Genomic DNA, 25,274 nt, shown 5'->3' with positions numbered 1-25,274 from the left:
TGGAACACACAGACTGTACGGAGGCTCGGAATCATGGGCTGCTCTGTCTTTTTGAAATCCAGGACTGGAAGAGAAAACCTCTGTTTCCAGACAGAAAACACTGAAATAATAAAAATATCAGCCCAACCTTCACGGATTGAATCAAGATCTCATCTTAAAACTGCATAACTGAGTAAATAAAGAAGTTTGTTGAATCAATATATGAATGAAAAAGAAGAACAAGACAATGAAGTCATTTCTTTGATTCCATGTTTCACCTTTAATCAGAGCATTAAAAATCCTAATTGTGGAAATGAACATGCACGTCTCTGAAAGCAGAGCAGGAGAGAGGAGGTGATAGAAAACAAGAGACAAGGAGGGAAAACAAGAAACAGTTAGTGTTCCACAAATAAATGTAGAGGAGAAGGAACATGGCGGCTGACGCAGCAGCTGCAGCTTCCATACGTACGCTCTCATTTCCAGCTCCATCTATTTTCCACTTTAGCCGCGAGGGAGAGTGACAGCGGACATCCGATGGGAGGGTCCCCTGCGCCGAGGAGCAAACCCCCCCCCTCACCGATTCAATCCCTGTGCTGTGAGAATCAGTCACTCTCCTCAACAATGAGTCTGATGCAGTGGTTACACGTGGAGAGAAAGGCCCGAGAAAAAATAAATAAAAAAGGAGCAAAACACGTCCAGGCACGGAGGAGATTCATTTGGGACGGCCGGCGGCTTACCGGGTTATCACTCACTTCTCGCCGCCGTAGTGCGAGGCGCAGAATGGCCGGGGAAATAGCTGTCCATTACCCAGAATACAATCAGCCGAGTGCAAGGCTGGGGGAGCTAATGGATGTTTCCACAGGGAGGGCAATTTGGTGAATGGGAAAGTGGACGGGTCCATCATGTGAGATGGGATTATGTGCGATTGTTATCCTTCACGAGCGTGATATGACGGTCAAGGGGTGTAATGTATATGGACAGGGGAGACATTAAAGAGTAATCTCTCCACAGCCCACTCACAGCCAATCAGCCCGCCCTCGTCCCACGTTCTCCTTTTCTGGCCGTGCAGTCGTTCTGAGTAGCACTTAAACAAAAAGGGCCGCCGCCGCCGCCACCACTCCTGCTGCTGGTGTATGCAGAGCAGCGCACTCTTGCAAATAAATTAAATTCTTATCTGCAGACTCAATTCAGTGCATTTATAACCAAATCAATGCAATTATGGAACGGCTTAACAAAAAAATAAATAAATTGAAGTCCTTTTGGAAAAAAGACCCAGTAAAAGCAGTTTAAAAAACAGCAGCAACGCCACTGGTGTGCCCGCGCTCAGCCGGGGCTTTCCATATCTCATGCCCCACTTTTTAATTATTTTGTCTCTTCTTCCTCCTCACAGCTGAAATAATATAAAAAAAATGACTACCTTTATATATTTACATCAGTAGTGAGCAATCATCCCAAAGAAATAAATTAAAAAAGGCACCAGTAGCATCGTTCAGTTGTGGTGCCACTACATCTTCTTTCCATTTTTCAGGGATAAACAAGCCCGTGACAAACCGCTCCTTCCCTTCGACATCCCTCCAGTGAAAGCTCCTGGTCTGCACCTCCTCGCTTTCAGGTCCCCCGCAGAGAACACGCCCCCGAAGGCCTCAGAAGATGTGTTTGAGGTGTTTCATCCCGTACGTCTTGAAGAACACCAGGAGGATTAGAGTCCACAGGCCCAGGATGAAGCCGTCAGGAGGATGCCAGTCTTTCTGCTTCGGTTTCTGAGGGGAGGCGGTGGGGGGTGAGGTAAGGTAAGGTGAGGGTGGGGGTGGGGGTGGAAGGAAAGGTGGGCGGGGGGGGGAGAGATGCAGTTAGTAATAGTGTGTGTTTTCTCCTGTTGAGGCCACCGCTGATTGCTCTGTCATTCAAACAGGCAGCAGCCGCAGAATCGCACACACACACACACACACTTTATCTCTACAAACACGTTATGTACACTGTCTGTTGTCGCACACATACAAACACAAAGGTTCGCACAAAAAGCAGAGGGGGGCACACTCCTGTCTGGTGTTTGTCCCATTCACCGCCACATCATCACTTTGTGTATGATTATACTTTTAAATCTCGCCCGTATTAAACATGCATCTCACAAGGAGCACATTTATATGCTAATGCAGCGGCAATATTCTGCAGGGAGATGAGATTTAACCTCTAAAAAAAAAATCTCCCTAACTCCTCGGCTGGTGACAAAGCCACCGACGGGTGGTGAGGACGCACTTAAGAGATTTTCTGTTATCCCTCAATATACAAGCTGTCATTATCCAGTCGGGAAATCACCAGACAGAAAAGGCATCCCCTAAAGCCAAAACCCCGAGACTTGGCAAAGAGGATGAACAACAGAGCCCACGCTCCAAATCTGCCTGAGTCACAAACTGTACGCACAATGGGAGGAAGACGTGTTGTACAGTGAAGCTGCTACACAAATGTTCGAGTGATCCGTCTCGCTCCGGCTTGGCTCAGCTAGTGTGTATCTGCTCCTTCTCGAGTACACACATATCGGCTTGAGAAGCTCTCACACACACAAACAGACACACACACACACCAGTAGGAGCTGGAGCCTGACTGAGAAGCCCTGGAGGTTTAGACACTGGTGTAAAGTCTTACAACGGACACAAAAGACACAATACAATACCTGCAGTAGTGTATTCTCTACAATCTGTGGTAATTATTTATCACTAATCCGTAATTGAGAAACTGAAAGTATGATGAAGAATCACCAAACTGCAGAAACCCTCTGGAGCCAATGTCTCTAAAACTTTGTCCCTATAGGAGTTGGTGGAGAACTGAACAACCTACTGACTGTATGAATGTGTGAGTAGCAGCATGTGTTGAAAACTGTCAAGCTGCTGTCTAATATCTGGTCATATTTGTTGTCATCTTTGAAATTTCTTGTATAAGAATCATAATTTTATCTTGGACATAACTTTTCAGGTGCAGTAACTCACAAATTAGATGAAAGTTCTTATTGAAAAACATGTTGCTTTTCCTCCAGACACAGAAAAACCTTCATCACAATGTAAAAACGTCCCCAAAAACTATTCAATTACTATCTTTATTATGTGGGCAGACATACAGCTTATAACAACTAATATTATAAACTGTAAAATCAGAGGTCAGGGATGTTTGCTCTGCATCTCTGGGCCAGTTTTCAGGGCAGGATTTTAACAACCGCAGCACATGGTGCACGGAGCGAGTGCATTTAGGAGATGTCCAAATCCATTTTTGCAAGTTTAACAGCAGAAGAAAAAGGTCAGTGCACCGGGCACATGGTTCTTAGTCTTCCAATTAATCATCCTGCATGAGGGCGGATAAAAGATATAAAAACGCCATCTCACATTACCTTGAGAAGCCCGGTGTGCTCGCTTGCACTTCGGCAAACTGCTGACTGGTCTGTTATGAATGTGTGTTGCCGCCACTGGTCAAATATCCATCAGATTTCATTCATCATTCCCCTTTGTAGACACAGGTTACTGTCTTGGTGATGGGCCGTTAAAATAACAGTGAAACACGACCTTTTGTGAGTCGATCATGTGATCGCTTCCCACCAACTTAAGATGGCAACACGCCAACAGAGCGCTTGATCACACACACACACACACACACACACACACACACACACACACACACACACACACACACACACACACACACACACACACACACACACACACACACACACACACACACACACACACACACACACACACACACACTTCATTACAAGACCTCACACCCAAGGATGCTCCGATGGCCACAAGTGCACTTAGTGAACTTCATGGGCGGTGGATGGGAAAATGACAACAAGCAAAGACACTTGCATCCGACTTGGCACTGCACCGCGTTGGGTTTAAGTTACGGAGCTTAGAGTTTTCCAAAACACAACTTAAACTCTTAAACCTTAATCTGCACAGTTTAGTTCTGTTATAAAAACATCAACAGACACGGTTTGGTACAAGAAACCATAAAACAACCCGTGTATGTACCTTACAGTGATCTCACTGCAGTGCAGGGAGAGAAATATTTAATTTAATCCAAATGCCTTGTGGCATTTCAGTGTTGAAATGCTTTAATTGCCTTAGTATCTAATTTATTTATTATCTGCCTTTCAATTTATAAATAATTTGATGTGTAAGACCGGACGTCAAATATGTTGCAGGATTTCTCTTTTCAGAGGGGGACAACTGCTGAATATATATATATATATATATATATATATATATATATATTTAAAAGGAGACCCACACATACTGTACAGTGTCTGAAGTTAAAACCCACCGAGTACTGAATGTCACAGTAATATGTGTCTATGCAGTTAAAATCTCCACTGGCTGAGACTGTGCCACCACAGTTCTATTCACTGTCTCGTCTTTGTCCTTTTACCCAATCAAATCAATGTCCATCAAGGCTCCGTCTCAGTGTTTTCACTGACTCGGCTCGTGCAGAGAGGGGGGGGGGATGATGATGATGAACTCGACCCACTGTACAGAGTCTTAAAATAACCCACTGCACCCATTCATGAAATCGCATTTAGACCAGGCGCGATTACATGTCCCTTAGGATAATGAATATTAATCGCTCTGGCCGGTGTTAAACTTATTGTAATTTCTCATTATTTCAACAGCTGTTGGTAACTGAGGCAAAAAGTTAATTTCAGGAGCCGCGTGTTAGCTGTGTGCTCGGGGTGACCTCTGTGTGGAGGGCGCCGTCTTTTCAATCTAAACTCCAGGTTACTCAACTTCTCTGCCAATTTTCTAATGTAGAAAGACCGAGGACAGAAAAGTAAAATTGGTTTACGTCGAGCTCTACGTCAAATCAATAAAGCTCCGCTGCCGTCCGGAATGCTAAAGCAGAAAGGGAGCGGCCTTTGCAGCCGACGCCGGCCCAGAGCTCCGGGAAGTTCAGGAAGTTTTCTGACCCTTTCGCCTTTTTCACAGTTTGTTGCCAAGACTTAAAAAAAACTGTCCATTGACAAACGTTAGGATAAAACCTTCGCTCGTTGTTATTCACAATCAACTGAGGTTAATCACACCAGTTTTTTAAAAAGCGAACATTTGGAAAATCAATTCAATTTCCATAAAATTATTTGTGTCTGTATCAAGTTTCTCGTCCGCGGGCAGATTGGCTCAAGAAGCTGAAGAACATCAGCGCTGAGCTTTGGCCTAATTTTGACAAACAAATTATTGACAAATTTCAAATGATCTCGACAGCGTTTAACCTCAGACACCAACTTTCCAGCAGAACTCATTCGTGAGGATGAATATATGAATTGTGCTGTGCAATGTTTTTGAATTTATTTAAGGCCCTTAAACTCGTACTGTGTCCTAAGAGAAATCTGAGGGTCACACAATGAAGAAGTGGAAAAGGCAATTGTTATAAAAATATTGTTTTGGTTATTTATTATGGGTTTTTTTGTTGCTTTTTTTTCCTACTTTAATTCTTGAAACTTTTAGGCACAAAACATAATTGAAATTAAATTTCTACGAGGGGAGAAATAATTAAGTTTGGTTTGACGAAAAGCTTTAATCTAATTTCATTGAGCACAAGCTAAAAAAAAAAGGTTGAAACTATAAACTGTTTTGGGTTAAAATTTATCTTTATACTTATGCAGATGTGACTTGAATCAAATAATTAAAGCGTAAACAGGATGAACTCAGAAAGCCGCTGCTCCATCTTTGTGTCGGACAGATTTCTATCCTGTTTTAAAATGATTTCTGCCCCACAACGTTGTCAGGTTCACACAGAACAACAGTGTTTGCAGGTGGTCTTTTGTGCTCTTGATGTATTTCTGCTGACAGAACAAGAAGAATCCCCTCACGGTTTCAAACACTTAGTCAATTTTGACCTGATCTGCTCTTGTTTTGTTTTTTTGAAACAGAGGTTTCGCCCCCAAATCCCAAATTAAATTTGCCAGCATGCTTGAGTTGTCATGCTCCATGTTTTCCGGTCAAACGGACGCCGCGCTGTGACAACAGTGATCTGTCCCATGGAGATGCTGACATAATCTCATGAATACCGATCTGACAGTTGAAACAGCCATCACACGGAACACTGACATCAGCACACGAATCTGGTCCGAATTATAAATTCACCGTGCGTGTTCCTCTGCTGCTGCAGCTCCCTACACGCCTCAGATCAGTGTGACATACAAAAAGCAATACAATCTGGACAGTTGAGACACTTTCCGCTAAAAACCACGATGACACATGGGCCGGCAGGAAGATGAAAGGAGAAGAGCAGAGGGTGAAACACTTGGAGGACGAGGCAGAGCCCCGGAGAGGATGTTCACAAGAGGCTACGAGAAGCCATCAGGGGCAGTTGACCTCTGTGACAATGGTAGGCAGAGGTGTGCGTGACTGGGACCGTGTCTGTGTGTGTGTCTCTGTCTGTGTGTGTGTCTCTGTCTGTGTGTGTGTCTGTGTGTGTGTGTGTGTGTGTGTCCCTTGGGTAAAGAGGAGCAGAGGGAGATGGATGGACTGTGACAGGAGGCCACGTCAGCACAGCTGGCAGAGAGAGGAGCAAAAGTCAAGAGGGAGGAGAGGAAGAGGAAGTTTAGAAGAGAAGCAGGGGGATACGGTTGTGTCCAAAGGTTTAGGCACCGTGGGCAAATTCCATGTTCTGTAGATTTATAAACTGAAAAGTAGTAAAAACAGACATTAAAATAAGCCTTTTTTTCACATGTTAATACACAGTTACTTAGATTTTGTAGAGTTAATATAACTGACAGCACTTAATAAACAGTACTTGTGGCATGTGGTACACCACAACGTCCAAACAGTAATTCAATTTTAATAAATAGCTAATGGTTATCTCCACTATGATATATTTTTTGTTGAATATTAGAGTAGTAAAGATGCACTTGGAGAATCATTTGATTGAAATAGCCTAAGGCTGGTTTACCAAGAGCCACACGTCTCCAATAAGCCATTATTGGCCCGGCTGACTGTAGTGTGAAATATACCATGTGAAGTTTCTCTAATAAAAAGGCAACAACTGTAACAAACCCAAAAGAACTAAAACTACGTTTATCTAAAATACAGATAAACAGATAACTCACATTTAAGGAGCTGGAGCATGCACATGTTTGAAATGTTTAATTAATGACAAGAGATTAAAATCATAATTGTTGAAATCTGGTCCACAACTTATCACCACATCGTTTACGACTTTAAATATAAAGTTTGATTTATTGGCTTCAACACACTGAAGGAGGAGTTTTTGAAAAGAGGGACGATGAAAAACAGACTTGAAAGAGGCAGAAAAACATTCAGCACAGAAATGATGGAGCTGGAAGAAACAGCTGGACGAGGGGAGCAGGGAAGAGGCAGCATTCACATGCCAGGGACAGACACCCTCACTCAGGCAGCCTGCCTCCAGTCCACACGCTCTGTGTTGCGTATTCAATTCACCGGTAAATCGATTAACAGCTACCCATCTAATTGATTGGAGCTAATTAACATGGCCCTGCAGGACGCTAATGGCCGTTGAGGGAGGTCTGAAACGCCAAACACTGATACTCCAAGGTCACAACTGCAGCAAATTGATGTTGTGCAGAGGCCGATGACAGAGGAGCAGCCGTTGTATGTTGCCAAGACACTTGACTGTATTGAATTCACATTCAAGCCCCCAGCGAGTGCAGGGACAGTCAAAGCAGTGGGTGCATTATTCTCTCATGAGGAAAGTTTTTGCTTTTCCAGAGGATATTATTTGTAATCATTGTGCGGCAAAGCTAATTGCTATTTGATAAAACAGAGGGCGGCTGCTCAGGGTGGGTTTGTCCTGTGATCCACACAATTCCAACAATTACTTTTGAGCAAAAGTCAGCAAGGGGGGGTTTTTAGCAGCGGAGGGGGAGAAGGGCAAAGCATTAATTTTCACTGTTTCCATTCTTTGATTCTCTGGAGCCACACGGTTTGGCGTCAAGCCGGCGAAAGAACAAATAATAATTTGACGCCACAGACCAGGACTCACAGCAGCGAGGGAGGGTAAAGAAAGAATACACAAAGATGGAGAGAGGGAGAGAGGGAGAGCGAGAGAGCAATATTTCCATAACTGAACATATTGTGATTAAGCAACGTGATGAGATGTGTGAGGCTGAGAAGAGACGTGTCAGAAGAGGGAACTCACCCTGTCACCACTGGCAAGACAACCGCTAACGGTGACAGGGCATTAATCAACTCCTCACACACACACAAACAGACACACACACGTACACAATGAGGGGGAGTTTGTACACAGGCCATACAGCACAGCAATATATACCCACTGTCAGTCACTCTGATGACTTCTCTATTTACAAGGTGTCGCCCGGACTCCCAGCAAATGGAGAAAATTGATTCCTTAGACAGTGAAAAGATTTGTTTTTTCGTCAGTGGCACGGCTGAAATCACACCACTTGGGACTTGGATATTTTAGACTTTAAATCTTATGAGATACAAATCCAGTTCTTCAGACGAGTGTGTCAGATCAGTCACAACAGAAGAAAGGGGGCTCTGCTACAGCGGCATGAAGACAAAGACGTCTCAGAGAGCACCGAGTACAATATGACAGCTAATCAAAAGCAGGAGAGCTGTCAATAGACTTGATGGACATTGGTCATTCTGCTGCAGTGCAGATGGACGATGATGAGGGGGCGAGACGACTCGGTCTATCAGGACTCCCATCTTCAGCCCAGCAGGAGTGCTAGCCGATAATCGAAATCTCTGGCTGGGGTCGTCGGGTTGACCAGTGTGTTTGTGTGTTGTACGTGTGTGTGCATTTAAAAAGAGGGAGAGAAACACCAGAAAGACAAGAAAGGGAGAAAAGATGTATAAAAGATGAGCAGACAGACAGGGAGGGGGACAGAAGACCGAGCCAAGATATGAAGCCAAGTAGCCGACAGCCGAGGCTTAATGGTGTTTGTGAGAGCGAGTGCTGGAGCTTTCAATAGTGTGATTGCTACATATTGAAGATATATTTATGGGACGCTCTCATGTGAGCAACGGGCAAAGATCTGAAATTGGCCCGTGTTTTGCTCCATATTTGAGGCAGGCCGAGGCTAATTTCCCAGAGTGCCGCTGGGTGTGGGGACCCCTCCTGTTTCCCCCTCACGATTACTCAATAAGCATCTGACAGCAGCGCGGACCGTGGTCAGCTTCATTTTCTCTCGGCAAAATGACCGAGACTCTTTTCTTCACACTGAAGTCGATATCAGCCGGTGATGTGTCCACAAATGGGGCCCAAATGATTAGTCTTCCTTTTTTTTGTTTTTACTCATTTTTACCGCTTACTCAGTTCGAATGGATCCGACCGTAGCTTTTTAAACACAAGAATGGTTTTGTTTCCAAAGACAAAAGGAGACAAATATCAATTCAAAATCAAACATTCAGCAGATGGGAGTCTACAGCACTCACCACAATGTGAAGCAGGAGCAGTTCAAACAGATTTGAACTCAACGAATTACTGACTCTTTTCTTTGCAGTTGCATTTGATGCCTCAGTGTCTGATTACTAATCACAAACAGCCACGGTTTCACTTTACCTCATGTCTCCCCGGGAGCTGTTGTCTATTGTTCTGGAAATCCCACAAAGCAGCTGTTTGATCCCGTTTGCTTTGGCTTTAAAAATCGAAAAAAGCTAGATTTGACACTTTGCATTAGTTCAGCTACAGAAATTACTTGGCGTCGGTTTCAGCGAGTGAGACAAACTGTCACACTTCAACACAGCAAAAAATATCACATTAAATAGTCTGCACACTTTTGATTTGAAATTATAATTCCTACGAGGCTCTGAAGTTGACATCCCACGAGGTTTAGATTAGAGCATAGAGTTTGGTTAGGACTGATTTACTGTATGTATAACGCTTGTTTTTGTGTGTTAGGAAATTGACAAGATTGTACAAATTTAGCTTTTAATTTGGACGAAAACTGACTGTGTGGTGTCTGCATTCCTCTACCTTTAGAGCCGCATGAGGCGAACACATGTTGCTGTTTTAAAAACACGTGACCAATGAAATGCATCAGGATTTTATCAGGAAGGTGAAATGTATTACGATAGATGTGTTTCAGTTGCTTGTTCAGAGGTAATTTTTCCTTAATGATCATCGTGTTTTAAAAAGATAAATTACCAAAAAGAATCAACTGAACTGAAAGTATTTTCTTGAGATTGTTTTTTTTGTGCCTTTTCCAGTTATCAAGGCAAATGCAATCACTTACATAAAAGTCTATGTTAAAATGACAAATGCTTTTTACTTTAATGTTTTAATCTGCTTCAGAGCCTGGTTTCAGTGAATGGCAATGTATTTAAGAATGTGGCTTAACTGGTGTGCAACAGTAAAACATTTAAATTCCTACAACAGCAAAGTAATTAAACCTGCATGTTCAATAACTGCTGAAATTGTATCATCCTCTATAAAGATGATTCAGTGAATATATCAGCGAACAGTTGCTCATTTTAACATCCAGCTGAGATGGAGCAACGTTATCACATCTATTTGGCATCACTGGGGAAGGGAACCCATCAAGTCCACCATGGTGGCTGCAGCGAGGAGCCTCACTGGATAAGATCCAGCAACAATCGGTTTCCATCAGCTTCCCAAAACGTGGCAGTTATTGCAGGGATATTGGAAAATGCAGTGTGGTTCATATCGATGTGTCCACTCTCTGCAGTTTTGAGTATGGATTTCTCAGAGGCAGCTGAACCCCAGATGTAAATAGGAATAATGTCAGCTCTTGCCTGTGGCAAAGATAAATGTGACTTTGTTACTTTTCTGAGGCTCAGGTTGAAGTGGGAGTATAGAAAATAGTATTTTTAATGGGCTCATAATAGGAAATCTTACAAGAACGATACAGGATCCGGGACCAGCTGCTCTGAATGCGGAGCACATGCTGTATAGGAGGAATGAGAAGGAATAGGTGTTCAATTGTGAAGGTCGGCCGACTGAAAGCCACAATCCATTTGAGAATGAGGTGAATGCACAATTGCTCGCCACAATACTGCCTATCCATTCTGCTGGATTTCACAGTGGCCCCTCCACACCGGGACCAGGAGGCACTTGCATTTCACACTTAGAGCCGTCACCATGGAAACGGCACAAAGACATCTGTTGGTGGATGTTGCACATAACTTTGTGCCGTGTCCAATGTTAAGGGTGAGCATGGACACATTTCAAATAAGATGAAAAGCATCAGAGGGGCTATGCAGAGTCTTTGTAAATAATATCCTCTCGATGTCATTCCTACCATATGATCAATTCATTTTTTCAATCTTAAGGTTCCACACACTTATAGATTATCAGTCCCCTAAATGTGCCTGACTTTCCATGAATTAATATCTGAGAAAACAGGGAAAATATCCAATGCCCTATCTCACAACGTTAAACAAAATGATAACAAATATTTCAGGATCTGCACCAAAATTGAATGGTTTCTTCACTGACCCAAACTGCATCCTTCCACCACGTTTCGTGCTGATCTATCCTATAGTTTCTGTGTAATTTTGCTGACTAACAAACCAACCTGCAGGGGTGAAAACAGAATCCTTGGCAAAACCAAATTTCCTTTATAGCTTCTTCATGATGTCAGATGATGAAGAATCATTTTCCTGATCAATAGAAGTTTTAGATCGTCCGTAATATCTTGTCAAATGTATTTTCCGGATCATATTTTTGTTGCCCTCAGCCGTGCCCTTTGAACGATCGTCTAGGAAAGTGAATATCTGGAGATACTCTCCGAAGTAATATTCCCACCAAGTTTGGGGAAATCCATCCATGAATGAATCGAGTTATCACACACACACACACACACACACACACACACACACACACACACACACACACACACACACACACACACACACACACACACACACACACACACACACACACACACACACACACACACACACACACACACACACACACACACACACACACACACACGAAATACCCTGCAAAACACTGGAGGCTTAATGTGGCTGCCTGCACAGGACATAAAAAATGACCAACAACAAAGGCTGATGTTCTACAATGAATCAAAATTGTCTGGCTGATATCAACATGGGTCTGTTACCGTGGTTTTGAGTGTCCTCAAGTGACCCCTATTAATTTCATGGTTCTCTCACCTGATGGATGATCTCAGACACCGGAAGCTGGTCCGAGTACGAGTACGTCTCCTTCTGCAGCTCTCCGTACGCAGCACTGGAAGACAAAACACAGACACACAAAACAGCCGGTTTTTACCATTAATCTGAAGTAAGTGAAGGGCTCTTTGAAACATTAGGCTTTTGTTATGAGAGACACCATTACTCAGTGATGAAGAAAAGCTGTCAGGAGGAGGAACAGACTCCAGTGTCTCGGTTGGCAGAGTGTGTGTAGAGGACGTGTGTGTGATTGACAGATCATTTCACAGCCTGGTCAATGACACGCAGCGTAAATCGATGCAAATGAACCCATTTCTTCCTCTTAATGAATGAAAAATAATCCCGAGCGTCACTACACGACTCTAAAGGCCACAAGTGATGTGAAAGAAAACTGTTTTAAAGTTATACACCACCTACAGTCATTTTTTTCCCCATGCAACCCACTGACTACCTTTTTATTTGAACTATTTGAGGCGTTATGAGAACTCCAAACTCCCAGACCTCGTGTTCTACCAACGCTGCCCTCAACTCTGCTTAGTTTCTCTAAGAACCGGAGTGAACATCAATGCAGCAATCACTGCAACTCAGAAAGAGCTTTAGAGTCAACTTCAATACTCATACAGGGCTGACGTTCAATTTCTTGAGCGGGTAAACAACGTCTGATACGTTTGCTGCTGATGCGACACAGCAAACGTCAACTCTCCACAGCGTCACACACCACTGCTCTCATTGTGCTTCTCTTGGTTGCTCTTAGCAAGTTTATGAAACCTTTGAATGTGAAGCTTTACAACTTTGGCATTTACCGCGTGGCACTTAACACCTGAATCAATAAAAGTAGAACGTTTTGTCCAAGCAGAAGGTAACAGCACAAAGAAATAAGGAGAGTAATTTAATGGAGGACGGTGTCTGCACTTAATGGAAGATCCCAAAAAAGCCTTTGACTTCAAACTTGTCACTCGTCCTGTTAGTATTTTAGTTTGTTGACAGGAAGTAAGCTTGACATGCTCAACAGATTTTTATCAACCTAAAACAAAAACCTTTTTAAAAATAACGAAAACAAAGAGCATGTTTTGTGTTGGGCTTTGTCCAACAGTGTTTCAACAACAACAAAACCCCTGTGGGAACTCTTCTAGAACCTGGTAAACTGTTCGGATCCACCACCTTGCCACGATCGCCGCGGGCATCTCGTGTGTTTCCATGTATATCTTGGTGTTTTCTTGAACAACATCCCTGTCTGATACAGAATTCAGAAGAAGATTCTCGGCTAAAGGTCACAGTCGAGTGGAGGCGTTTTTTTTTTTGATAATCAAAGTTCAGGTCAGACAGCTGCCGACAAAGTGGACCACGTCCCCCAGAGATGCACCGAGGCTCCCCCCCCAACCACTTGTTAGGTGAAGCAACCTTTTCTTCTTAGTTTCTTTCATGTTTTTCGGTAACTTTTCTCTCAACACTTTTCTCTCATGGCGTTTTAGCCTCTTCCTCCTTTATAGTCCCGTCTTTTCTCCCCCCCCTTTCTATTCAACTGCATTTTCTCTCTTCTGAACATTGGTGGTGGGGACGAAGCTGCTCTGACAGACAGAACCACGACTGAAGAAAAGAGGCCAAGCTGGCAGGCAGGGAGCTGATCTCCTGCTGAGCCCTTCATGTGCTCCGAGCTCCCAGTGAGGGCACCCACGTCTCACCACTGCCCCCCCCAACCCGACCACCCACCCTTTCACTTAGCACAAGCGATGAGCTCTAATTCAATTCCAACCACTTTCCACTTTATTTTTCAGAAGAGATTTTTGGAGAGGATTTCGGTCCACTTAGCTGATTCTAATGGATACGACTGCCCCCCCCTCCTCTCCCTCCTCTCGAGCACTGCTGTCTCCAGCTGCCATCTTTATGTCAAACAAATTTCCTTTTGACATCTGCCCTACTAATGGCCAGAGTACTTTCTGTAGACTCTATCCTGCGCTGCGGGTCACAAATTAGATTATGATTACTTCACAACTCAACAGGATATGAACTCAGCTTTAATTTGGTTCTTAGAATTGTCCTGGGAGTCGTGGGACCCGCAGGTAAACGTGTTTTTGTCAACAACCACCTACTGCTGCAAGTATGTAACTGCACAACGTCACTAAACCGTTAAGCCTATGTATAATGAAGAGGATTGAGGGGGTCCATTAAAATGTCCTCTCCATCAAGTGCCATCCACTTAATGGAAAAGACTTTTCGTTAAAAAACGTCTGTTTAGAAATGGGTGAGAGGAGAAGATAGAAAACAGAGGAATAGAAACAAAAGACAAAAGAAGACCAGAGAATAAAGAGACACACATCGTGCCCATCTTCCCAAACAACAGTCTCCTCAAGCAGGAAGTCTTGTTAGGTGGATTATAGCAGCAATATATGTAATAACAGCTTGTTTCAGAGGACATCTGTGATCTGTTCTCTGCCACAACCCACTTTCAGGTCATATGAAATGCTGTAATTTAATTTTTACGAGTGCATCTGCGCAGAGGTCTCATAAAGATCCTGTTTCTGCTGCATCTTAGTGATTTCTGAGAAGATCCAGATGTGTTGGTAAAAGGTTTAGCAGAACTAAGTCTTTAAATTGATTTGTCCGACCATGAGTCTGAAACTAAAACATTTTCAGGTAACTAATAAATAACACAAGCAACAAATCCTCACATTTAAAAAGCAGAAAACTGGATAGATTCAATATTATTCATCAAAAGTTACCAGTTAATTTTTTGTCAACATATCAATGGATCAATTGACTAATTGCTCAATTGCTCCTATGATTTCCCCCCAAATTCCAATAATAATTCCAGCCCCTATTACTTTCTGTTTATTGGCACATTTTCTGGTCTTTCCTATATTTTAAGTCCAGGAGAAGAAGTATTTTTTTGCATAAAGCAAAATCTTCTATTGTTGAATTTCAGAGAAAAGAACCTTGTTTTACCTTCTTGACAACTTTAAGAGGAGAGAGGTGATGTTGAAGGTCGTGTTTCTCCTGCAAAATATTCTTACATTTTGCCCATGGTTTAAAATTTGACCGAACCTATGAAAAGCAGGGCAAATAATTCTGTGTAATATTAATTCTGTCTGAATGAGGCTTAAGAAACACTAATGTGACGCGTGATATGATGGAATGTGTCGTTAGTCTCTCTAATATGTTTGAACTTTCAAAACAGCTTGGGTTTTTGAAATCATTCTTAAAAGTAGAGAGATCCGACTCCTGCTTTGCACCATCACTAAACTTAGCTCCATTAAACATCAAATGAATCAGGGGATTGCTGGTCTCTTGCATCAGAATTAGAGATAGAACGTCTCTCTCTAGGACCGAAACGGGGCAACAAGCAACTCGATAAGTCGAGTGCTGTGTTTCTGTGTTGCTTGGGGAATCAGCAAACCCAATGTGTTGGCCCTAATCAATAATAAAGTAATAGGGGAAGTTGTGTGCAATGACTAACTAGCCCGAGGCCAAAACAGCCAGTGACTAAAATCGGTATGGCAATTGCCTCTAATTACTAATTAGCAACCGAGCACATTAGATTCTTTGACTATAATACCTCCCAGTGGTTCAATTAAAGCCCATCTTAATGAAATTAACAAGAGTGAAGGGAGGGTAATCATGAATAAAGTTTTAATTTCTACCACATCTGTTTATAGAGCACTTCAATCTATTCTTTACACACAGCCTGCATTATGGCAATAGCAACTAGTTAGCATGGCCAGCATTATTAACACAGCCAAATCATGCTGTGTGCACACTATAGGCTGTGTAGAAAAAGGTGTAGCCGCAGCATTTATGGTGGTGAGCAGGTGACATGTGTGTTTACAGTGTTTGTACGTGTCTGAAAGATGTCACAGCACTGAAAAGGGAAACAGAAAGTGTCCATCAGGGTGTCATGTTTACACCACGGCCAAATGGAGATGGAGTCATTTCACTATAAATCCACGGAGGGACTCAAACGTGAAGGAAACACTGGACCGGACACCAAACTAACAACACAGAGGCTCAGGCTACACAACACTCAGGGGGGGTTCATTCTCTGCTCAGGGACACAGTTACTCAACCATATCTTTCCATAGAAAACAGAAGTTTGATTTTTGTGTTTAATGAGTCAACATGTGAAGGAATGTGTGCAGTCAGTGAATCAGCTTTGTGTTTCCTCAAGCTCCTGTTGTTACTATGGGATGAGTGTATTTTTCTGTGAAAGCAGTCAGTCCCTCCCCATGCACAGACGATGTGCTGAGGAGGGTAAAAGTGTAATGCTACCACCATCTAGTGGTCGAGTCCATTCATTACACAAAAGATGCAAATAAAAATGCAGTAAAATGGATTGGGATGCATGTCGTCCTGTTTGCCACAAGGCGGCGCCAGAGACACTGAATCAGAAACACTGCAGCTCCCTCAGGGGCACGGACTGAATTACAGACTGTAAAATAAAGCTTCACACGCTGGTACAGATTGTAGTTCTTAGCTGTATTATTACATCAAACAATAATGTTACCTACTAAGTAGCCATAGCAACATGCACAGCGTGTTTTACTCTATGGGAAGAAATGCCACACAACACATCATTAGTAGGAAAAATCAATAGCACTAGTAATGAGATGTTGTAAACAGATATCGAAGCAAAGTAAGACAGGAAGTAAACATAAAGCAGGTGTGGACACTTCAATTAAAAGGGAGGATGACCTCAATTAAGGATTTTACATCCTGGTTTTCCCTGAATTCACCGTAGTACCAGTACCAGTCTACCTTAAAGTTTTAGGAAGCTTGAGTGAGAACATTCTAATGATGATGATATCTTAACTAAGTTCATTCAACTCACTTCTTCTCCTCTGTTTGCTTGATGGGACTGGTCAGGTTGATGGTTTCCATGGTGATCTCCACTTTGCGCACGCTACCGAAGAAATCTGTGACGAGGACGCTTCCCGGGTCCCTCAGGAACAGGTCGGTACGGTGGCCTGGAGTGGACACACAGTGGCTCTTGGGACACACCTTGAACTGGAAAAGCAGATAAATAACAAATGGTGTCATTAGGAACATGCAGCTTATTGCAGTAGATGGTGCAAAACCCTGCAATAGTTATTAGCTCCATTGTCATTAGAGCCATCCATGCAAATACAATACTTGTTTTTGTAATAATATGCAATTATATAGAAATGTGAGCTATGGAGAGGTTTAGCTTAAAGATATTAAGCAACTTATAATATACTGTTAAATACTAAGTTTAGTTTTACATGTGTTACTGCACTGAATGGCTCCGGTGGAATAAAAATCCTAACGTCAGAAACAGGATGATGGTAGTGAGATAAGTAATGTTGTATATCTACAAAGTAAAAGTTTCCAAAGATCAGCTGCTTTGCTTTATGCTGGGAATCAGACTTTTGTTGACTCTAGCAGACTCCATTTCTAAGCTAATGTTAGCTCATGCTGCACAGTGTGAGAAGGAGAGACTTTGAGACAAAGCACTTCGGTAAAGGTCACATCCTCTGGATTTTCTCAGTAAATCCGTCCCGAGTGCTTTACACAGAAATCAGTCTACAGAGGAATGTCTAATTTTTTCCGTTATGTTAAAATAGATTCATAAATTGGTAATAAAAAGCAATTAGTAAAAGTTGATTAATTGACATTCTTACATAGAGTTTAGTTACACAGGGTCTGAGTTTTTTAATACTCAGACAGCAGTGAATATTTTGTGTCTCCTCCTTTTCACACGACTCAGCTGTAAACTGTGGCCAGCTGCATCAAACCATCGCTGGCGCTGCAGTGGGAGGTGTCACAATATGCGACATTTGTGCACGTCATCGTCAGTCACAAATTTCGGTGCCTGCAGTGTCACCACTAGCGGGTTAATCCCTGTTAAGCGTGTGACTCATCAGCGCGTTGTCCGACCGGGTTCTTAATTTGAAAAGAGAAATTAAATCATTATTATCTCTATTGTCTCAGCCACACGCACTCGAAAAAACACACGGTTGCTAAAGGATTTCGTAGGGAAGGTCAATTTCTGTTTCATCAAATGAAAGCCTCAGCACTCTGGATCGAAAGAAAAGAAAAGAGAAAACTTGCTGAGCTCGTCAGACAAATCCATATCATTGATCCCCAACTCCACAAAATAGAACAAGAACAAAGTGCGCATCTTCAGAAACAGGAAAAGTAGAAAGAATAATAAGCTTTAGTCCGTGCACATTGATTGAAGTTGGATTGAGTCGCCGAGTGAGGATTTGAGGTGTTTGGATTTTAACCCCTGTGGAGGTGAGGCAGGGCCGGGGGGATGGGGGGGGGTGGATCTCTGCAGGAGTGTAAAAGATGAAAAGCGAGGTGCCGCGGAGGTTGAGCCGTGACCTGGAGCAGAGTGCACTGAACATCTCTGCCATCGTGTGTCACCGGCCGACAACCTTAACACAGCATCAGGCATTCTGTTTTAAGTGTAGAGTCCTGTGGGACTTTCATCTGCCCCCCCCCCCCTCTTAGTACCACAAAACATCATAATACCAGTCAGAAGTCAGATGAAGAGAGTGGTGCAGGTACCACAGTGAAGCCAGAGGCCACTAAAGTGTTATCCAGCATGAATAATTGTTCTCAAGAACTCAAGGGCAACAATTTTCTCATGATTAATAATTTAATTTGTATTGAATGGATCATTTAAATCTGAAAAATGTCAGAGAATAGGGAAAAATTGCCCAAAGCAGTTTCTAGGAAAGTTATGTGAGCTCAAAACCCAGTGATAATAGTTTAATTCACATTAACAAAAGGAGAACCAGTGAAACTTTGGTATTTTTAACTTAATAAATGATCAAATATTTGGTTATCAAAACTGTAATTTTCAATGAAGTTAAGAGGATGGTAAACTTTGATGATCCGATTATAATCATTTATTCAGCAAAAATGCAAATCTTTAGTTTTTCTTTCTTTGTATCATTAATTTAACTTGAATTATTTTAGTTTGTGACTGTTGGTTAACAAACAAATGGCTCAGAGATTCTGGCATTTAAAGAGAAAATTAAACAAATTAAATTTAAATTGAATTAACCACTGAGCAAACTGCAAACTGACTAACTGATGATAATAAACATTAGATACTGGGGTTCACATGCACTCACACAGTCAAACACACACTATGGAGGAGCAAAACTGCCAAAATTCTAAATAAATATATTATAATAAGGTTATTTAGATATTTCTACTTCTTTTGTTTATTTATTTAAATAGATAACACTCAGCCTCACCAGGTCATTCATGTTGGTTTTGCTGGCAGGATGAATGTCTTCCAGGAACTCCAGCAGGTAGAAGGTGTAACGGTCCATCAAATGGACTCCGATGGCCAAATCTGGCTGATGCTAAAAGGGGTAAATAAAATGTAAGAATATTGTTGAATATATACGACAATATATCCCTCAGATCCCATAAAGATCATATTCTTAGATTATATTCTTGTTTGCAGAGTTTGTGTCTTACTGGGGAGTATGAACACTGAACTCAAGCCTAAACCACACTGCTCATTATAAAACCAACTGGTTTTCACATGGGGTTCAGGTAACTCACCGACAGGGAGTCTTCTCCCACTTGACTGCTGGCCAGAGCCATGAGGTTTGGGGAGTAGAATCTCTCGTACATGGAGGCTCCCTGACAAGTGTCAATGATGAACAGCAGCTCATTGTACCTGGAGACACACACACACACACACACACACACACACACACACACACACACACACACACACACGGGATCGTACACATTCTTAAAGAAACCTGATGAGCTGGTATAACAATCATTTGTTCCAATAAACTCAGGTGTCACACACCAACCTTCTGACCACCTTTCACGCTGTGGTTGCCATGGTTACTAAGAAAAAAAAAAACAATTGCTCCATTCAGCCCCTCGCTCTCACCCTCTGTTCACTGCAAACTCATTTTACCTTTTTTTCGACAACAAGACTTTTATTATTCCAGTTGACTGAGTCGAGGTGGTTGGGGAACAGTGGGGAGAGGTGGCAAAGTCAAGCCAGCAATTATCTCATGAGCATCGAGGCTGGCGTCACTAAGCTTTTATCCAGCAGCCTGGATGTAACCCAGACACTCTATTGATAGGTTTGAGAGGTGCAGACGGTCGCTGGTGGCAGTGAGCGGCTTTAGCTCCTTTAGTTTCTTGCTGTGCTGCACAATGAAAAGCAACATGAGGTTTCTCCTTCAGAAGAGGCTCTGGAACAGTAATTCCCTCACCTGTTATTGAGGTATATCGAGAGCTGAGTCTATGGAATTGAGTCAGAATCAACACAGTAGGAACGCTTTTATAAATATGGAACTTTTACAGTGGTTTATTAATATATATATTTTTTATTATAGCGAGATACAAGTGAAAATAAATTAAGTTTTATTGTGAGAAATCTCAAATGGTATCAACAGGAGATTACGTCTGTTCATATCTCTATTAAAACCTCTTTAACTTTGCTCCTCTTAACTTTATTGAATAGAATTTGGCACAGGTCATGTTTAGAAGCATGTGCTATGGACTGCCTAAAGTTTTGGGCTACAGCTGCATGATTTCATGTACTTTAAAAGTTACGTTTTTAGGCAGACATTAAATATTTCATTTATTTTGGGTTACTATCACTATTTCTGATTACAAATGGTTAAAACGTGCCCTCAGCTCTCAGGAGCATTTCAGGTACTTTCAGATCACTGTTTGTGTTTTACAGCCTGCAGAGTCCCTGTTGAGCTTCACTCACACCATCTCATCAGCTGCATTTCCAGCCATGTTGTTCATGTTTCACACACTTTGCCATTTTACAACAAAAAAATGCACAGTCAAGGCCAAACAGGGCCAGTGAGTCAATTCCCCTGTGGCATCACTGATGGGTGTGCACACACTTTTGATCATATCCAACCACAATCCTCAGTGATGGTGGAAGTTTAGAGATGCAACACACTTTACAGCCTGGTGTTAAGTTGCTCTTATTCAGCCTTGCTTATAAAACATTCAGTACACATTCGTTCACCAAGGACATTTTAACCTGAAAACACAGATTTAGAGCATCTTTAATTTCTGTTGCATGCAGAATTACCAAATTAAATGGACTTGCATGAGAAGTGAAGCCCTTTTTATCCTTTCTGTTACTTTCCAGTATGTTTACCTTCGTTTCTGCCACATCTGCTGAAAAGCATCAGCCAGTTCCACGTTACTAATCTCCTCAGAGTCCTGGAACTTCAGAAAACCATTCCCGCCATGGCCTGATAAACAAACGCACATTATTAATGATTCATTCTCCTCTGTTTTATGAACCAAAATAGACTGCAAAAATAACAAGATACATTACAAAAAGCACTGGCAGCCATATGCACTTTGCTGGAGAACAACAACATCAGAGGAAGGGAAAAGAAAGAGGAGCATCTGACAGTAGATTTGTCCTTGAAATACCTGTCAGGTAGATGAGGATGTTGCTTCGATCGTCAGAGAGGAGGCGCTTGGAGCGGGGAGTGCTGGGTGGAAGCCTCCCAGTCAAAACTCGCAGGAAGTTCTCCACCGTTACCTGTAAGAGGATATCAAATTCCAGTCATTTTCATTGAGGGATAAATAATAAAATGTATATCTTCTAATTCAAAACACATAATTAATAAAAGTGAATATAATTAAACCTTTAAACTGTATTAATGAGAAGATTAGAAAAAAGATTAAACATTTCATCTGCATCATCAGGGTCACTACAGGGTTACCAAACAAATATTTTTGGTTCGCTCTACTTATCTTTTAATGAAACTGTGAGAAATCATTTACTCATTATTTTCTTTCTCTTCAACTTTATCAGCTTTTCTTACAAACGATTACCTCATGGCAGCAAACACGGAATTGCAAACGCTGTGTTCATTCATTTTTAAATAACCAGCACAGAGCAGAGTAAATAACCAGAACCAAACTACAGATAAAGAGGAGAAACCCAGCATGACTCTGCTTGGGTCCATTACAAACAAAACATGTGGCTGCTCCTCTATTTAAGGATTAATCTCAAATTATTTCCTGGTAAACAGACAGAGAGTAAACACTGGAAAAAAAAGAGTTGATCATACCCCACCCAATACCTTACTACACCTGGATATAAAGTCCACCTGTGTTAGTTGTGTTATATACTAAGCATTTATAAAGAAGAGGATATTTAGGTTTAGGATCAAAACACAGATATGCTTTATTTATCAGAATACTATTGAAATATGGCCAAATGTAATATTCAAAGCACAGAGGGTGCACAATTTTTTGATAAAGGTAAAATGCCACAAGTCATATCAATTTAAGTTATATATTATCATTGTGCCACAGAGACACCCCAGACTACACATCATTCTCCAGATGTATGGAAACATTTGTTTGCTTGGTAGAGACCCCAGCAAAAATATCATTTTTATACTATCATCCTGTATTTATCAGTGACCATGAAATACAAAAATAACTATTCGCACTGAGATCTTGACTCATATTTATATATATATCACAATATCTTTCAAATATCATTCACCTCTAAATAAAATGAGACGGTGTGAGATGAGAACCAACCTCGTATCCTCTGTAATCCACCTCCACATCGTCCCCATACACATTCAGCTCCATGTTCTTGTGGCTAAAGACTGTGGCAGGTTTGGGGTTTCTGTGGTTACAGGCCATGTCATCAGCCAGCATCAGAACTATGTGGCTGGAGGAAAAGAAACAAGGATGTTAGGAAACCAGTGTGGAGCCTAAGTTAGGGGTTCAGTGTTTTTGCTCAAGGACACTTTGATGTGTGGACAGAAGGAGCCACACGATTAAAGGGCAAACACCTCTACCACCTGAACTACAGCTGCTGTTGATGTGAGACTGTAACTTTTCAGAAATAATAATAATATAGTGAAGCATCTTGGTCATGTGTCATCTTATCATAACATAAAAACCCCCAGTAATTTATAGAATAATGGAATTTCACTGAAAGATCTGTGGCATTTGACCATTATAGGCTTGGAAAGTAATAAAAAATCTAATATTTCCCACGAGAAGCTCCTGAATGTTGTCATTTCAACTGTAATCTCGTCAGAGGTGAAAAGCCAATCGAAAAACAATTTTGGTACATTATGAGCCCATAAAGTTCACCAGTGTAAATCTGTTCAGTGACGACCGCCGCTGGAGACACATGTGGAAACCAGAAATGAAGTAACCCCACGGCAGGAGAAACTTTATTTTAAGTTATATTTGGCTCTTTGATGAAGTCCTAAAAAGGACTAACAGAATTTTCCTGGCGGCACAGCAGCATAACACACTAACTGTAGCGTCCCTGCTTCAAGAAGAGCTGGTACGTTTGTCATATATGATCCATTTGTCATTTAATCATCATGTTTCCTTAAATGGTGAATACAACACAGCGCCCTGGAGGGAGATGTAGGGAAATGTTTGTTCATTTATTGATTCATTTATCGCTCGTAATTTAAATGTTCTGCACTTCACAATGTGTGTGACTGTGCTCAGAGAAGAATACACATTATAAACCCCCTCACTCGCTTGCTGGGATCCAGACTTTCTGTGGACTTTATAGAGAAAGATTTTTTTCTCAGAAACATAAAATCTCTGAACGTCTTGTTCAACCAAAAGTTTAAAAATAAAATCTAATTTAAGAGAAAATGTGTCATTGTTTCACTGTTTTTGCATAACAACGATAATAATAACAATGACCATTTTAGAGCTCTTAATAATGTATATAATAATGTAAAATATATAAATATAAAACACACATCATAATTGCACATCATAAGCTACTTTAATCTAATTGATTAGTCATGTCCTTCTTTCAGCTTTACTAACTTTCAAAAACTACGTCAGATAAGGAATTAAAACCAGAAGAACTAGTTAGAAGTCAGACAGAAAGAATAAATCAGAGTAGACAATAGCAGTGTGTGTTCAAACTAATGTTTCACAACCTCCAACATGTCAGTGGAGAAAACCATGGCTGGTCAATATTCTACAAATCAACCATGTATCAATTAAAGAACTATTATGATTATTATGATTATTATTATGATGATTATGACCATTCAAAATAAGGAAGTGTTGGTGAGGTACCTGTCAGGGATTCCCAGCCTCTTCACACTCCTGTACACAGACAGAGTATTGGCCACATGACGGTAATTGAACCAGAACCTGGACGTGCACACCTGAGGATGAAACACGGAGGAAGGGCAGTTCATTTATAATGAGGTTAAAAAATCCAATTAGCACGTCAATTAGCAGCGATGTAGCGTCAGTAGCTACTCACCAGAACAGCCCAGTTGTTGGTGTGACCGCTGCTGAAGAAGTTTCCCACATTATCCTGAGAAACACGAGAGAAAAACACACTGATGATTTCAAATCGAATTTGGCAGCAACAAACAACACAGGCTGCAGTTTGACAAGCTAGCTTAGCATGCTAACGTGGGAACGACTCTTCGGGTTGAATTTAAACGTTAAACACAATAAAGGGCGAGATGTTCAGAGTCTGGTTTAAAGTCTGTCACACTGACCTCGATGTTCGAGCTGCTCGCGAGCAGACACGAGGAGAATAAAGTCAGTAGCATCAACATGTTCACTGAGCAGCAGCTGACGAGCTACAACCAGGAAGTGGGAAACCGGTGGCTCCGCCCAAAGCGAGTGCTTCCGGTATGAGGAATTTCAAAATAAAAAAAGGGTTGTTGATTTCATTTTACAGTGGAGGAGAGTGAGTGACTGAGCTGCTCCTCCTCAGGGTCACGTGACGTTTTGAGGACGAGGGGGTAAATCATCCCTATTTAAAGATGTCACTGTGGATCATAAAACACTGTCAGTTTGTCCCTGATTTATAATAAAATTGAATATTTTATATCATACCGGTGATGTATAACCTCTACATCTACATATAATAAAATCCGGCTCAGTCCTTGTGCAAGAGAGAAGCGAAAACAAATGACAGAGAGATTTACGATAAACATAAATACATGTGGCCCATATAAATGAGAGTTGTAGGTGAAAGAAAAAATGAAAATGCAAAACAATTATAGTTAAATGAGGACATAATTATAATAAACATTTACCCCTTTGCACACCAATGGGCACATTATTGTTATTATTGATATAAACTTCTTAATATTTATTATTGAAGAAGGTAGTGATCTGTCACCATCA

General features: G+C 41.5%; 1 protein-coding gene across 1 annotated transcript; it reads right to left on the bottom strand.

Moving 5' to 3' along the window:
- Positions 1 to 232: 232 nt before the first annotated feature.
- pigk (phosphatidylinositol glycan anchor biosynthesis, class K) lies at positions 233 to 24,767 on the bottom strand. The gene is made up of 11 exons (XM_035170754.2): positions 24,638 to 24,767; positions 24,394 to 24,447; positions 24,201 to 24,292; positions 22,671 to 22,806; positions 21,543 to 21,654; positions 21,259 to 21,355; positions 19,671 to 19,788; positions 19,355 to 19,465; positions 16,954 to 17,129; positions 12,114 to 12,189; positions 233 to 1,739 (listed from the first exon to the last, which is right to left on the bottom strand). The coding sequence occupies exons 1-11, from the start codon at positions 24,695 to 24,697 to the stop codon at positions 1,623 to 1,625; spliced, it is 1,149 nt and encodes a 382-aa protein (XP_035026645.1). The 5' UTR covers positions 24,698 to 24,767; the 3' UTR covers positions 233 to 1,622.
- Positions 24,768 to 25,274: the final 507 nt, after the last annotated feature.

Source organism: Hippoglossus stenolepis, chromosome 11 (genome assembly GCF_022539355.2).
Source record: "Hippoglossus stenolepis isolate QCI-W04-F060 chromosome 11, HSTE1.2, whole genome shotgun sequence".
In the NCBI taxonomy this organism is placed as follows: Eukaryota; Metazoa; Chordata; class Actinopteri; order Pleuronectiformes; family Pleuronectidae; genus Hippoglossus; species Hippoglossus stenolepis.
Note: the sequence above shows the minus strand (reverse complement) of the source record. Positions and strands in the feature narration are given on the sequence as shown.